General features: G+C 35.3%; 1 protein-coding gene across 5 annotated transcripts in view; it reads left to right on the plus strand.

Annotated features, from left to right (window-relative positions):
- The window catches only part of LOC110379649 (neurogenic locus Notch protein), a 135,345-nt gene that overhangs the window by 68,298 nt on the left and 48,956 nt on the right, over positions 1–18,091 (plus strand). For all 5 annotated transcript variants that reach the window (XM_064034909.1, XM_064034906.1, XM_064034910.1 and 2 more), the window contains exon 3: positions 15,047–15,324. In XM_064034909.1, coding sequence (XP_063890979.1) covers positions 15,047–15,324 — 278 coding nt within the window. The remainder of the gene's footprint in view (positions 1–15,046; positions 15,325–18,091) is intronic.

Below are 18,091 nucleotides of genomic sequence, written 5' to 3' on the forward strand. Positions count from 1 at the left end.
TTGCTTTTACTTTATTTAATGTGATCCTATTTTAAAATGCCTCCTTGCAATTAGAGTTAATGGGATTTTCTACTGTCTTTTGTTTGTTGATTTGAACATAATCTTTCGCATTTAGATGTCCTTTAGTGATTTTATTGGTTAGCCCTTTTATAAGAGCATTAGTGTCTATCTGTCTCTTCATGTACTGAATCGAGAATAAGAGTTGGTTTGCGTCATTTACATTTACATTAACTGTGCCAGTTATAAACGTTGTTCCAACAGAACTATCTACAGTTTGAACTCTCATAAAGTTGCTTTCTAACTGTACACGTATGTAAAACACAGCACAGCACATGAAACCTTAAACTTCAATCATCTTGACATTACTTACATAACAACCGACCATGACAAAACTGCAGTGAGGCAAAATTTCCGCCCGATCTCACGGAGACGCGTCTGCGCACGGTGGAGGGGAGAGAGGGGGTATTGCACGTGTGTGCAGTAACTCGATCCCGGTGTATAGATAATTCCGTATTGTTGGTCTCATAATGAAGCAAGGGGGTGATGAATAGATGCACGATCATAAGTACTCGTATGATGATAACGTTTATTTTTAATTGCTGGGAAGGAGGGAGATGGAAATCAATTGGTCATGATAAACCAAACAGTTTTATTGATATATGTTTGATAGCGAAACTTTAACTTAGAATAGAGTCTGAAGCATCTTGCACTATCCTTAATTTATCATCATCAGTCTAATACATAGATGATATACCAACATTAGAAAGGGCATTAAACTAAATAACCTCCGATTTGTAGTTCATAAAGCACAATGCTATCACCTTGATGATGACGTTGCTGGTGTCAGCAGCCGTATGCTCAATAGGATCGACGGATGTTATTCTGCGGGTGGGACAAAGATCAACGCGACAGATGCGATACTTTTTATTAACAATGTTATAACATCTGTGAGGTCAGACCACAAATATGGGGTCGATGATCAAAATGGCATTTTTGAATGCTTGGGAGATATGAATAGTCCAAATGTTCATTTTGATTCCGTAAATCATGTTTGATGATGGTGAAAAAAAGGGTTTTTAAATTGGTAGATTTTGCGACATGTTGTGTTGCTATGCAATAATTTCGATCGATATATTGCAGCTTTGGCACACGTGTTGACATACAAAATATGCTAAGACAGGTCATCGGCATTTGGGATTGCTGTGCCTTGAAAGAGACGTTGATATTTTGCATGTCCACTATTTATCTTATCACTATTATTTTTTGGTTCATCTAAAAATAATCCGAAAGCAAGTTGCTAACAAGTGTTTGTATCATGTATGATAATAGAAACATTGCAAAAAATATCTCCATCCACAGCGTTGCCTACAATTATAGATTTTACGATCAATTTTCGTTGTCTATTATCCAATATTAATTAAAACTATAGAACAAGGGATTCTAAGCCAAGTCCAGAACATGTTTAAGACCTTCGGAATCATCAGTTTACCTGACCTTGATCAGAACCGGTTAAAAAAAGTTGATTGATGATATAAAACGTGCGGTGCCATATCTTTCTTTCGTTGAGTAAAATTTTAGAATTTCAAATGAGATTTTTATGATTAAAATATATTAGAATCTGACGTGATTAATCGGTCTCTTGGCGTTAATTACGATGTATAAGTGGTTAAGTTGTCTTTGGCAAACATTGTAATAGACATAATTTATTGGTGGCATCAGAATTTGTATTCGCAAAGATCATTGTCCAGCTATACTCGCGTTATATTTTACTCTATGAAAGTTGGGAGCGCAAGCTGCGCGCGCCTCACGCACACAGACGCGCGACGCGTGCGCATGTGTGGGTGCGCGTGGGAACGGGCGCGGCGGACGCGTGCGCGGATTGTGACATGCGCGTATTGTGAATTATTTAAACAAATCAACATTTTTTACCTTTGAGACTTGACTTATTTTAGTTTGTGATATGAGCATTGGACACTGTAGGGCAGACAGTGTTTTGTTTGGTGGTCCATTAACCAACATTTTGTCATTTATTTCATGTGAGTTGATAGTCGTCTTGTGGTTATAGGTACTGATGAAAATATTACTGATATAAATCTTAAAATATGAGTTTACTCTCTAGAACCGCCGAACAACACACAAGTTATTAATCCTAATAAAGTTAAACCACAACTTGAACTCCATATAAAGGTAAAAGTTAAACATGACGAAGTAACAGTAAGTGCTCCCAAACCTCGTATTAGATAACCTCTATTTGTCTATCGCCAACCAAATGATCCGATGTAAAGATTAAAATATGACTTGCACGATCTAACTGATTATTTCACGATGATACTGTAACCTGTAATGTTAAGAGTATCTTAACTGCAGTAAATAATAGTTTAAAATCTATATTTTATTACTATTGAACTGGTGAAGAAGATTGTGAGGTATGGAACCGGAAAGACGATGGAACAATGAATAATAATACGAGTTATATTTCAAAGTAAATAAACAGGTTATTATAGCATTATAAAAGATTTCTTAATTCCTTAAAAAACTAAAACAATTTGTGTTGCTGATTAATATAATTAAGATGACAGTTTTAGTATTGCTAAATGATGCATTTTCCGTTCCATAGCCATTCATTCAGTTTCTTGTTTAAATCCTAGGAATTCATAATCATGACATTATTTATTAAATCACCACTTTATTAATAACCGTCATTCGGTGTTTCATTATCTTCAATCTTTAAAGCAAGACTGCTTTTAAAAATATCTACGTCATCCAATGCAGTATAAATGTTATCATCAAGACCCAAATCTCTTAAAATGTATAGAATACAATCTTTTTCGACATCACACTTGGACAAATCACCTTTTCGAGTCATTATCATTTGCCAAATGTTTGTTCAGTCACGATTTCGCAACTGCCTCGAATTTTGGTATTATTACATTGGCTAACCTTTTATAAGAGCGATTGCCAACTGCACTGCCAAATTCGGGATTTGAGCCTAAACAAATAATGTAAACGGGTTTATTTGTTTTTGTATCGTTGAGAAATCAAGTTGGAAATAAACTTTTGGATACTTTGTCACTTGAATTTACAACTAATAAAGACGAAAATTTAACATCAAAAATCTCAAATTCAGAGCATCATAGTATAAATCCACCAGCACATTTGCAATTTAAACCTAAAATCAAAAGCATTAAAGCTCATTTCGAAAATCATTCTTGATTGCATTGTTAGAACTTGTATGGTACTTCAAATATAAAATCCGACCACTAGCCTTACCTGAGGCACAAAGTACTGCACTCATTGTGTGGCACAGTATTGTGTCCCGGATAGCAAGCATAGACCATCTGAATTATTTGTTCGCGTTCCATTCGCCTCTGCCTTTAATGCGCTTGGTAAATTCTACTTTGTTTGTGTGACTAGTTCATGTTATATTTTTGGATGTTGCTTATTAAGTTCATCGCCGTCTGCTCTATTTATTTGAATAAATGGTTTCTCAGTTTTTCTATTGTTGTGTTCAGCCTTTAAATCAATATTTATATCACTAGTAATTTACTTAGTTAAAGGCATCAATTGTAATAAAAACTACATTTCTAAAATGTCATGCTAATCAAAGAAACACAGACTCATCTCATTTAGCAGCACCATCACTATAAATCTTAGTCCTTACAAGAAAAACTTGAAGAATTCGAGTGCGCGGAGGTTACCTATTACGTGTAGGTGCGGGTGTCCCTTTCCCCCTCTCGCTACCGTGGCCACGCCCCTCGGCAAATTGCGTCCGCCGCTGCGCTTGCGTCGCTCGTTCGCCCAATCACGTACTAACATAGATCTGAATTTAGACGATCTAGATGCTTGAACTGTCTAAGTTTGTGTTGGATGGTGCTCAAAATGCTGGATTGGTGGTTTTGTTGATGGTCGGAGGGGAGAATTGTACAAAACTGTTGCATAGTACGAAAGCTTTCCTTCTTAAGATTACTATTACTTTATCGTGCTATGGAGTAAGATAGTACACATAAATATTCATATCCTATCAGCGTCTCCAACATCAAAATAATCCATATCAAATAATATTTCGCACGAAACTCAGATAGGACAATTTATTGCTACAATATAGCACTATCATCGGGCCTATCTATTTTAAATCCTAGGACATAAAGTTGCTATAGGGGTTCAAAAACCTTTAGCTTATTACGTCAATTACTGGGGTCGTGTGGGCTTTCTTATCGGCCGGTGTCTGCGACGCGCTATCTGAAAGATTTACAAGGAATGGAAGGTCCTCCCGAGTCCAAGATACAATCCGCAGCCTTTGTGTTCGTATCTCTAATTGTTGTTACGCTAATTAAGGGTTTAGAGGGATCTACTGCAGTTTCTGCTGTGTTTTCCTTAGTTTTGCGGTTTTCTTGTGAAATTGGGTGTTTAGAAAGATCTAGTGAAGTTTTTTTCTATCGTCTATGTAACAAAAAATTATGTCTTGAATGACGAAAATGAAGTTCAAGCACTTTTAGAAGTAGCAATGTAAATACAAGTGAACTTAATTCATGCAATGCTCAATGAGCTTTGCCAATCTAATTCTGTACCCAGACCTCACATAACAGATCTTTCTGAGAATAGGAGAAATCTGAACGGCGTACGTTGGCAGCATTTTTACACATGTTTAACAACACGTGTTGTTCTGCCTCATTCTGCGATGTGGGAATTGGGTCCACGAATTGTTTTTATGATCCACACATGTATGGTGAAATAATAGTTTGAAAACAGTAACATTTTTGCTATTATTATTCGTTGGAAGTTAAGATAGAAAATTATTTTAAAATCCATCTTAAAAATCTCTGCCAAGTGATTCTGCATCTAATCTGCTGAAATTCCCATATACTTCCTTCAACCACAAAACGACTAACTCCACAGCGTAAACTAGCTTTAAAAATCCATACACAAAACAAATAAGACATTGAAACCACAATTTGCATACAAAGCCGGGAGAAAAGAGAAGTATTTATTGAACAAGCGAAATGTAATGTTTTAGTTGCGCGCGCACCCGATGAGCTATGGCGCTGCGCCGGCGCATGCTACCGTGCGTTTTATGCTCCCGCCATATTGGGTTTCGTTTATTTTTCAACGAACAGTTTATATGGCTCTAGGTGTTGGATTATATAAAGCAAAAACTAATACCCCTAACTTTCGATAACATTGTTCTTTGTTCTATCTGAACAATCTACTGTTTATTTAACTCTACACACACTGCGTCACGGGATCTTGTTAGACGGACGTATTGCTTCCAAGTACCATTTAAAGTATAGAATAAATATTTCAATATCAAATTAGTATATTATTTCTTTTAATCCCATACCTCCTATAGGTTATGGGCCCAGTGCGAAAAAGGACATTTAGTAGTGAGAACATTCAGTAGTGCGTAGTGACAGTAAAGTGCATAGTTGTAAATAAAAATAAAGTTGTGACAATGGAAAAAGTGAAAAGAAACATTAAGCCTTTTAATGGAGAAAAGTACAGTGTATGGAAATTTAGAATTCGTACACTGCTTTCAGAGTTAAACTTGCTCAGTGTTATTGACGAAGAAATTCCTGGAACGCGATCCGCTGAGTGGGAAAAGAATAATAAGGCAGCCAAAAGTATTATAGTCGAATATTTGGCGGACTCATATCTTAATTATATTAATGAAAATGGGACTGCTCAAGCAGTTTTAAACATTTTGACGCGATCTATGAAAGGAAAAGTGTAGCAACTCAATTAGCGCTGAGAAAACAATTATTGGGATTAAAATTAAAAGCCGATATACCCTTGATCAAACACTTCTCAACATTTGACGATCTGCTGACAGAATTATCAGCTGCTGGAGCTAAATTAGAGGAAACGGACAAAGTAGCTCATTTATTACTTACTCTCCCGAATACATATGATGGCGTTATCACTGCAATTGAGACACTATCTGAAGAAAATATCACTCTCGGTTTTGTAAAACTAGACTATTAGATCACGAAGTAAAATTAAAAACGAGAGTCGTGATACCAGTTTAAAGATACTCCATGTTGAAGAAAAATATAATAAAACAGATACAATCGCACAAAACAAAACTATTTGAAGAATACAACATTCAAGAAAACAAACAAACAAAAATTTGTGAAATGTCATTACTGTGGACGCAAAGGACACAAGAAACAGGATTGTTTCTATTTCAAAAGACAGACAAATATACAAAACAATGCCCCAGAAAGGACAAGACAAGTCCAAACTATTGCCCTGCAAGAGGGAACGACCTCGAATTCTTCTTTTTCAGGATTTGCGTTCATGACAAGCGCATACCATTATGAAAAAGACCACTCGACAATTAAATTCCTATTAGATTCAGGAGCGTCTGATCACATCACAAATAGAGATGATCTCTTCACATCGTTTGAATGTTTAAATCCTCCTTTAAAAATTTCAGTAGCTAAAAACAATACATTTATTTCAGCAACTAAAAGGGGAAACATAAATCTTATCAGTCAAACAGGAGTGCAAGGAATACTTACAAATGTATTGTTCTGTGCCGAAGTACCATATAATTTAATATCGGTATCAAAGATGCAGCAAGCAGGATTCACCATAATATTTGATGACAAAGGCACACAAATTACAAAGGAAGGTAAAATCATCATGAAAGGTAAGACATTGAATAATCTTATAGTTCTAGAGTTTAAAATACCAGTAATAAAAGGGAATCCGCTTCCCAAGCATGTTATGTTAATGAAAATAAATATGAATTATGGCATCAACGCCTAGGACATATAAGTAAAACTAAATTCCTGCAGTTAAAATGTCATAATATGATTGATGACTTAGATGAAATAAATACCGTAACTCCAAATGATAAGTTGTGTGAAGCATGCATAAATGGGAAGCAGACTCGCCTGCCTTTTAATAAAGTTAAAGACAAAAGTTACATTAAACGCCCTCTGTTTATTGTGCATTCAGATGTTTGTGGTCCTATAACACCTCCAACAATAGATAACAGAAATTATTTTGTTTTATTTGTTGATGAATACACACATTATTGTGTGGTGTATATGTTAACTTACAAATCAGAAGTGTTTACAGCTTTTAAAGACTATGTCGCTAAAAGTGAGGCTAAATTCAATTTCAAAGTAGTAAATCTTTATAGTGATAACGGTGGTGAATACTTATCCACCGAAATGAAAAACTACTGTAGAGAAAGAGGCATAAGCTATCATTTAACAGTTCCTAGGACCCCACAGTTAAATGGTGTTGCAGAACGTATGGTTCGCACAATAACAGAAAAAGCTCGTGCTATGTTAAATGGCACTAAAGCATCAAAACGTTTTGGGGAAATGCAGTTTTAACTGCAGTTTATTTAATAAATATTACGCCTACGAAAGCTTTAAGTCAATCAAAGACACCATACGAGATGTGGCATGATAGGAAACCAAGCGTTAAAAATCTCAGAGTTTTCGGTTCAACTGTATATGTTCATAATAAAACCAGTAAAACAAATTTGACAATAGGTCGTGGAAAGGAATACTGGTAGGTTATGAACCCAATGGTTATAAAGTTTGGAATACAGAATTCGAAAAATATGAAACTGTAAGGGACGTTGTAATTGATGAGACTAATTTTATCGAATCTAGGCCTTCATTACGACCTGAACGGAGTAATAATACATATTCCCAAGACGAAACTGATAATGACTCCGTAACAAAATCAGTGTCTTATAAGTCTCATAGTTCTGGCCCTAAATCAGATAGCTCTCAATCTGATGAATGCAGTACAAGTAAAATTCGAAAAATCGGTAGTCATGAAATACCGAATGAACCTGAAAATGAATCTGAGAGTAGTTTGAAACACAAAAATCAGGATAAACCTGATGAATTTTTAAATTTACGAAGAAGTGAAAGACTGAAAACATGTTCGCGTAAATCATATAATGAAAATGACTATGATGTTTATAGTGCGTTATCCATCACAAGTAATATACCAAAATCATTAAATGAAATTAAATCTCTGAACGATAGGAATCAGTGGGAAAAAGCAGTCAGAGAAGAACTCAATTCTCTTAAGAAAAATAATACATGGACATTAGTACCAAAACCATTAAATAAACTCGTCTACTGAATCCGAATATATGGCTTTATATGAAGCTGTTAAAGAAGCATTATGGCTTAAGTCTCTGGCAGAAAGCATAAACTTAAAAATTAATAAGCCCATTATTTTATATGAAGATAATAACGGATGTATTAGCATAGCTAATAATCCAACAAGTCATAAAAGGTCCAAACACATAGATATAAAATATCATTTCTCTAGAGAACAAGTTGAGAAAAATGTAATAAAATTAAATTATATTTCCACAGGTAACCAGTTGGCAGACTTGTTGACAAAACCTTTACCAGTCGTGTCTTTTATAAGACTGAGAAAAGGATTGGGTATAGAATAAGTTTTAATTTAAGTACAATTTCATTATGAAATGGTCTGATCAGGTTTTTCTGGGTTTTCCCTGATCCTGTGCAGCAAATGTTGGACCATTATTGTACAGTTGTCCCAGACCTTACTTGGAAGTATAATATGTTACGTCGTATTTATAAGTTGGTATTCACTTTGTAATGTTGAATTGTAGACTAGATACTGTATAGTAAACTAACGAATGACTAAAAGTTAGGGATTAATTTTTGAGGGGGCGTGTTGGATTATATAAAGCAAAAACTAATACCCCTAACTTTCGATAACATTGTTCTTTGTTCTATCTGAACAATCTACTGTTTATTTAACTCTACACACACTGCGTCACGGGATCTTGTTAGACGGACGTATTGCTTCCAAGTACCATTTAAAGTATAGAATAAATATTTCAATATCAAATTAGTATATTATTTCTTTTAATCCCATACCTCCTATACTAGGAGACTGTTAATTTGGTGTAGTTCGAGTAGCAGGTAGACTTGTTATGAATATGGTCTTAGAGCAATATCATAAAATAGTTGGTTTACGGTTGTCCCAGATGAAGACAGTAAATATCTAATTCGTATTTTCTGTTGATATGGCACAATTATATATTGCCTTTGTGAATCATTTCACGCAACACAAGCATCAAAAATTTTAGTTTGTGACTACTCTAAAACAATATTCTCACAAAATACCAAAAACTATTTCTATGATAGTAACGAGAAAGAACGGCTTAATCCAAACGCATTTCATACGATTAACGTCAATTAACATAATTCCCATACAAAAATCCATTAAAACGGTTGAACATCACGAGTACATTGCTTCTTTTCCGCCCTTTACGGGTCGCATAACTGGGCATGTCCATAGATGCGCAGACGCACCTAATGATGACAGGAACTGAACTGGTTCGGCTGCTGTCAGTTCTCTCAGGAAAAAACTGGGGAATCTTGTAGAAAAACACTTTTTCTGGTCCAGCCGGCTCGTTACCGTTATCGTTACAAATTGGTATCAAGTGATTAGTACTAGCTGATCTGTGGGATCGGCCATCGCCTTAAAAGTTCTGCGGTAATAGGATCGCTGCTTGAATTGTATAATATGTTTGAAAAAGGTAGTCGTAAAGTCATGTTAGTTATGTACCACGCAACTGTATGATGGGTCTGGCTCAGACCTCTTCGCGGAATCGAAGATAATATTTGGCGTATTTCCTCCTTGACGATGCCGCCTTTAAAATTTAAGGACGACACCCAAATAAAGCAAAAGGAGATGAGAAATCTGAAAATCTCAATCGAAAGATCCGCCGATACAAAATCTTAATCAGCAGCCAAAAATAACATTCACATCGATGACACTTCAGCGCTAAACGATTAAACGTCAAGATACAAGGCTTGCGCGTGCGCCTAAGCGCACGCAGGCCGTCAGCGCGCGCATCAGATAACTACGACATGCGATGCTATGCGCGCTTCCACGAACCGAACCCAACGGAATATTTGTCGTCTGTGCGCGTTTAATCATATTATACATGCATTCATACGTGCCCATGCTAATTATGATGTACCGCCTGTAGTAGGTACTGTTACATTTGGTACAAACGCATTTGGAAATAATTATTTTTGGAACAGGTGTTACGTGACGGTTATTATAATATTTTTCAATGTCGATGCATTTTAAGCTGACCAAGTTATACATAGATGTAGTTAATAATGCAGCATATCATTTTATTTTTATCAAATAAACCTATCTCCTTGACAACCCTCCACATTTCTAAGCTACAGTCCAGCGTATCTAAATGCACCAACTCTTTCATCGCCTCACTAGCATTAAATGGTGCAACCCTTTAAAAGTTCACTAGCGTTGCAGCGTATCGTATAACATAGAACAAGCACGCAACTATTTATTTATTGCGGGCACTGGCTGCGACACGGGATCTCCTGTCGCCAGCCATAAATTATGGCGGCGCAGCCAACCTTGGTCTGGCGCGGTTTTCAACTAGCCGTGTGTCAAACATAGATGCGGTCGCGATGGTTGGAGCTGTTGAGAAAGCTGGAAATGTAAAAGACCAATGGTATTTAGAAAATTTAAGTTTATAAATAGGGTAGTTTATAATAAGCTATGCTACATTTTCAAATTTCATTGACGAACAATTTTGTTTTGGGTGCAGAAAACCTCTTAAAACAATAAGCTCTAAATTATATCGAAATTACCAGGCAACAAACAGGATAGTCTGTCATTATCAAACGACGAAGACGGCCATGCTCATATGAAATTGCAAATAAAAACCTAATATTACCGTGTCGATACCTGGCTTTTTTCATCCACGTCTATAATTAGATCAGCGATAATAACAATTTATTGTTAGCCCTATAATGAAGATTTAGCTCCCAGTCTTGTTAGCTGAACAAAAGCCCTATTTTCCAGACAGGTTATAATTTTTAGAGATAATCTTTTGCGCGGTGGCCATCGTCATCTAACAGTCTTATTGTTCCTTCGACGTAGTAATTAATGGGATTGGGAAACCTGAGGAAGCTCAGCGGGTTTTATGGGACGATTTCCACCTTCATTTTTATTTTTTTCACTGTTATCTATAGAACAAATAACTAGCTTGTGTTCTCTTTTAATTTCGATTTCAATAGTCTGTCTTCTTCTCCTTGATCTCAAAACTCGCAAATATATTCTGAAACATCTACAACGTCATCGAAGTCGCAAGCAGGACCAGTGCATGCACCCTCTAGCGAGGTCACTGCGTGGGCAGGCTCCGGCTCGTCCTCCCACGCCAGACAAGCTCACCTCACTTCAGTACACCAACCTAACGAAATCACGATAAAGCCATTTGTATTTGGTGGAATCCATTGTTTGGATCCAGAACATTTTGCTCAGGCAAATCCTTGGAGGATTATTTTTATATATTTTCACGTACATTTCACTGGTGATAGTTTTGTGTCTAGAAATGTTTTCGGCTGTTCTTGCTTTCTAAGTATCAGCTGGTTTCGCCTTGACTTCGACTAACAAGCTTACACCATTCATCAAATCTTATTGACTCAAAACTAATAAAACATTAACACGTTCAACGCGGAACGAGACCTTTTAGTTCTCGTTTGTGACGTTTTAGTATCGCGCAAGTGAAATCCTATGTCCATCTCATTTCGGCAAATGATATTTCTGTATGTTTCTTTACTGATAGAGTGAGACAAATATTTTTGTTCACATTAGGTACATTGGATGTAGTATTTTTATGAATAAAAACGTACGAGATCTAATAGGTCTCGTTGCGACCAAATAGTAAAATTTTGCATCTAGCGCGGAACGAGAACTAAAGGATCTCGTAGCGATCTCGTGCGAATCCTCACAAGAAAATAATTAGTGTCGTGTCAACTTTCGATGTGTGCATATCAATTACGCTATAATCCGGAAGTGACCACTGAACACAAATATATAGTGAATACCAAGAAGAGACGTTGTGTGAGTTGCTATGAAAAGGCACGAAAAACAATGACTAGCAAGGAAGCTGATAAAAAGACAAAACAGGTAAAAGGTTTCTGTGTGAAGTGTGAAAAAACTATGTGTCTTCCATGTTAATGAAAAACATTGACATTTTTTGCACTGAATAGTTTATAAGTTTCTAATGCCTTACACTATAGTATTATAATAAATGATTAATTTTATCGATAATGTTGTTGGTCTTATTGTTTCTCATCACTATTTTTTTATCGATACTATGCAATATCTGCAAAACGAGATCTAAAAGTACTCGCATTTTCTTGCTATCTAGTGCTGAACGAGATCCAAAAGTTCTCGTTTTTCTATTTTGTAAATTTTCCATTATTGTTTTCGACATAACTTGAGGCGGTGAAAACCTACTGAAAGGTCTGATCATCTCCTACCTACACATACAAAAAAAATATAAAATTATTCAAATTTCATAAAACTATTGGGGTTTGAAGTGACTGAGTCGTACGAGATCTGCTGGATCTCGTTGCGTTATTCCTGGATGGATCACGACGAGAACTTATAGATCTCGTTGCGTCATATTAACTAGATGCATAAATGGGCTTCCGCGATGAACGTGTTAATATTCATAATTATTAGAAAATAAATAACTTTACATCCATACCCATTTTATTAGGTTTACGGCCAATAAATTTGGAGGTTATAATTGTTACAAATATTATAAACAATATTAAATACACAAACCATTTAGAATGAATGTGTAATCAAAGAACCAATATGGGTTTATGATGTTCAATTTGTGTAAAATGTCTATGGGTAGTTGGATACAGTTTATTTTCCCACCAACACTTAAAGTGTCTGTATTGGTACGGGCCAATAAATGAGATTTACTTCGTTAAAGTTGGGAACATTAACATACCCGTGGGTGGGTACATTTAGATCGGGACTGCTATCTGTGATACAAGCTAATATAATAAAAGTAAAGTGGGCGTTGCTTCCTTCGCAAAGATTTTTCGTTTATCTCACTATGTATTTATTCTGAATTGCAGATCTTAAATCAATCTAGAATGGAAATCAAGATGATGAAACATCTGTGGCTAAAAAAAGATATATTTTTGATAAAACGTCAGGCAACTCTTCTCGTCAAAACTGCACTTTCAGAATTCTGTCACGTCCATAAATATCGGGAGTGACAATGATTTATTTAATATGCGTATTCTCTGTTCACTTATCATGTCATTGTAATTTATGGTGAGATTATGATAATACGACCTTTTTACTGCTAAGGAAAGATTTTCTTCGTTACGTGGGCGGTTTCTGACTATTTTATCTGTGACCGTATTGGGTGCACCTTAAGCTCCGTGCAATGGTTTGAATTATGTCAAGAATTTCTCAGTTCCCATTATCTATAATGATTTGAACCGTTGCTTCGTTATTTACTGTCAATAACATATTCTGATTTTATAAATAGAAAAGTTCTCTTTTCTTTCTTATAACAACAAGTTGCCAAAAGGGTGTATGGTTCTGATTTCAAACTAGTATCAATAGTGTTATAAAAAATAATACAGAAGAGGTGTTTTCAAAAGAGATTGGTTAAGTAAAAGTTCATAATACTGATGCTATAAAAGAAAAACATAGAAAGTATAAAGTTGCTTATTCTGCAAGGTGTAGGAGATAACTGAGGGAAATTGATTACTTAATGGCGTTCTTAGACGATGAGCTAGCGGTCCATGATTACCTACATTATAGCAATCTGCAAAAACACCATCATTATACATGTTGCTTGTTTTATTCTTAGTATTTCTATTTCAATCGTTGTTTACTTCTTAAGTTGTTTTTTGTCTTACATATTAATCGTTTCTAGAGTCTAGATTTCTAAAACAATTTTTGAATTCAGAAGAAAAATGCTCCTATTTATTTTTTAAATGATGACCTGTTTCAAAATGATCTACCCAAGTTTTAATACCCTTTAGGATGATGACATAATTTACACATGAAAATATGTACCCAAGACCATTTTTTAATTCATTTATTCGAATATTGGATCCAAAAAAAAGCACAAACGCGATACAAAGGCGAGGGCTGAACGTGCACACGTCACGTGGTCGTGTTCGCGACGTATCTGCGTTATTTATTGTAGACGTCCGGCCCGCGCTGCACGACTGCACACCTACGTACGAGCCGCTAGTGTGTTGTCAGCCTTATAATGCAACGAATATGTTATTTAGTTTGCCAGTTTATTTCTGTAGGCTTCAGGGTTTCGGAATTTTTATGAATGAATACATAATGCCAATCTGGTCTGGTCAAAGGTAAAAATGGAAAATATGATGCAATATTTTTTGTTGACGTAAAAGATTCCCTATTAGTATTTATTTATAGATTTTAATTATTTATGCATACCAAGGTCTTGAGAACCAACTCATGTTCCAAATAATGAATTTTTAAAAGTGACTTTAAAGTCAATAATATGCGTCGCGACACATCGTCAATCTTTGTTCAATTAATAAAAATTTGTAACTTGATATGCGGAAACTAAGTTTATGATAATTTTAACATAAATAAGTAAAGTAAAACGCATACAACATAATCAAACAAAAATAAGCTTAAACCTATAACATTCACTCAAATGATAGAAAAGGCCAAGATTATAGACCCATTGTGTATTACAAAGACCTCCAACGGAGGCAAAATAATAAATACTAGCACTTTAAATAGAGTAGCACATATACATAAACCCTCACACATGTCCAATGGTTTGGATACAGAACCAAAAAGTAAAATAGCCTTTCAAGAAAAGGCTACAGCTCTATGAATCAGGACAGATATACAAAAGGCAGGAGTTACTGTTCGCAAAGGAGCCAATGGACTCAAAAGTATAAAATTACAAGGATAAGTAACAGGTTAAAGTGGCAGTCTTTGAGATTATTATTCACTTGAGGAAAGTGATATTCCTATTTGTTAATGGCATCAAACGCTTCACTGAGATCTTTATTTATTCAGTAGGGACTTGAAAGTATCTATTTGCGTTTCATAGTACTGCTGACACCACTTATCGCATTTTGGAAAATAGACAATCCTTTCCATAATATATTTTAATGTCGTCGTCTTTTTTCGGTATTTTTTTGCACATAACTAACATAATCTTTCTTTGTTTCAGCTGTACATCCCGATACGCGGGCGAGTTCTGCCAGCATCTGAACCCTTGCCACAGCGAGTCTAGTCCTCGATGCCAGAACGGAGGCTCCTGCAGGGTCCGACCAGGAGTTGGCGGAGGTCCTCCTTCCTTCGCCTGCGACTGTCCTTTGGGCTTCAGCGCATCGTTATGTGAGATCAGTATACCGGCTGCCTGTGATTCAGCTCCTTGTTTAAATGGAGCTACTTGCCGGCTGACGTCACTCGACACTTACGAATGCGATTGTCCGCCCGGCTATACAGGTGAGTCTCTTGTTCCAATTTTCACACTCTTTATGACTCCGTTTTTGATAGTGGCATTAAACACTACCAGTGTAGGTCGTCGTATTAAACATACACCCTCAGAGTGATCGTCTCTTTTATTGCGTTCAAAATTGGTGTTGTCATTCGGAATCAAATTGGACACATATCAATTAAATCTTCTGGAGTGTCAGACTAATTATTTTAATTCATTATAAGACGCAGTTCCATTATCATAGTTATTATTTCGTAAGTTTTATGTCATTCACCTGGATTTCAATCAACACCAAACGTGTTTATGGTTGAAGACCCTAACAGGGTGTCATTTCTTATTCTTGTTGAGATTGCTTTGCTTTAATTTTCAATTATCTTAATCCCATTTACTTCACCTATGCAATTATCTACTTCATATTCTTCCTCAGCTGGCTTAGATATTATCACGATAATTGTCTGTCCGTCTGTCTGTATCTTACATCCTTTATGCGTAATTGGTTACGCATTTTGATGACTAATAAACAGGTGTTTGTGATACAAGACTTATGTTATAAATTACGGTAAAGATAATACAGCTAGAACATGAAGAATTGATTTTAATCTTTGTTTCAATTGGCATCGTCTTAGACACCGTTTATGGTGGTTATCCTACGCCATTTATGGCTTTTGTTATGATCACAATGGTGAGCTGTCGATAATAATTCATATTTGTCGTTAACGGTATGTTGTTGTAGCATAAATCCAGGATGTACATAAAAATATTAATCAGCATCGTTTATCATTATGGCGCTGTCTTAAATGAGCAACAGTAAAAAAAAAAATATTCGTCTTAATTCGAATTAGGACATACTCAGTTAAAGTTAAGCTATAAATTGTCATTTCCCAATAAAGAACAATCAAAAATCACAATATGAATTCCATGAATCTCGAATCACCATCAAAATATGGGAACATTTAATACACTTAGAAACGCAAACGTAAACGATATCAATAAAAGTCAATATAAATCTGTCATTTAAAACGATGAAGATTTTTATATTACAGTTGGCATAAAATAAATTACGAACATAAAAGACGGTTAACTAAAAGCGAAATTTGATCAATCAGTGCCTCAAGCAAAACTTGTTTCAGAATTATGTTATCATAATGATTTAGTGGACTCTTAATGTTGTAACCTTAGGAAGGAGTAACTGGTCAATTTTGGAAAGTCGTTTCCTTTCAAATACTCTAATAATATTAGTAGGCTCTACACTCTTATTTTGTTGCACATAAAGTCTATTACGTGATACGTTTATCGCTTCGTTTAGATGTGAACTTTTAGAAGCATCCGTTCTTCTGTTTCAAGTTTGGTTTTCAAATACTCTCAGAGTTTGCAGATAAATCAAAATCCACATCTTATCCTCAATATTATTTGGTCGTGCATCGTGGTACAAAATTGCTTCAAACATCAGCTTTCTTTGTATCTAAATACAAAAGTCACTCTGCTTCATTTGTTACAATAACTATTTTCATCATTGTTTAGTATTGTCATGTATTGTGAACAAGTCTCTGCGATTTATACTTTAGTATCTTAACTACATATTTTATATCCTTTTACGGATTTGCTCCACTAGCTAAGTACCAGTCATGTCTCAACTATTTTTATTTGCCGTCATGACGTTTCATATCATAAAGTTTAAAGCCATAAAATATCGTTAATTGTTAGAATGATGCCATGGTTAAATAAAGTTTATTTTTGAGGTGGTCCTACAATATTTTTGTAATAACAGGACGTATGTTATTATTTCGTATTTTTAATTGCACGTCTTTCTTAAGTAGTACAGTAATTGGTTTTGATTGTCCCTGACTCTCTGAGATTGTTTCTTATGAAGATCACGGTCTATCATTTAGTATATGATTGGGGATATTTTTAAGATCTGAAGCAGATGGTACTGCTAAAATGGGTCCTTAATTACAAGGCGCATGTCACTAGTGATTTTTTTGTACTAAATAGGATAATATAAAAGAAATAAAGCATTGTCTAATGAGAGTCTATTATATTTGATAGTAAAAACAAACTCATGTGGAGCCTTTATTGGTCCTTACTAAACAAATTTTATTTGTTTGGTCCTGATCATTTTGTACTGTAAACTAGAGATAATAATAGTTTTAAAGATATGACAGATGTTTAGATTGTCATTTGTTTATTTTGTACGCTATTACTTGTGCAATTTTATACTAAAGTGATACATAAAATTAACTGCAATGAAGCAAAGCGCACGTTGGTCGACTTGTATAACTTTAAATATACTTAAGTCAGACCAAATCAGTATTCTAAAATGCTGAAGACGAAAAAAAAGACACAACTCACATCGCACTTACCAAACCAGTAGTCTACATGGGCTAGTTGCCACCATAAGAAGGGAATCTGAGCAAAAACTCCTCCGCTGCGTAAGCGCAGCCGCCATCTAAGGCAAGCAATTATGGCGCGCACAGACGTTTAGATGCTCAATAATCTTGTAGAAGTGAGACGAGTGATTTAGAATACGGTTTGTGGAAATGTGGAAGGTCTTTTAGATCAATTTTCTGTTGAAGAGTGAAAAACGTTAATTTTGTTTTTTTTTGCAGTAGTTCTTGATTTGGTATTCTAGATCGTTCTTGAAACCATTTGCACAGCAATCAGAGGAAAGAAACATTTTTATTTTACCTAGACCAGATTTTGAAGCAACGTTTTTATAGTATAAAATAAGTATTAATTAAGGTAATAACTTTTAATGTAATTGAGCTTCATTGTCGA

The sequence above is a fragment of the Helicoverpa armigera genome, chromosome 5 (assembly GCF_030705265.1).
Source record: "Helicoverpa armigera isolate CAAS_96S chromosome 5, ASM3070526v1, whole genome shotgun sequence".
Lineage (NCBI taxonomy): Eukaryota > Metazoa > Arthropoda > Insecta > Lepidoptera > Noctuidae > Helicoverpa > Helicoverpa armigera.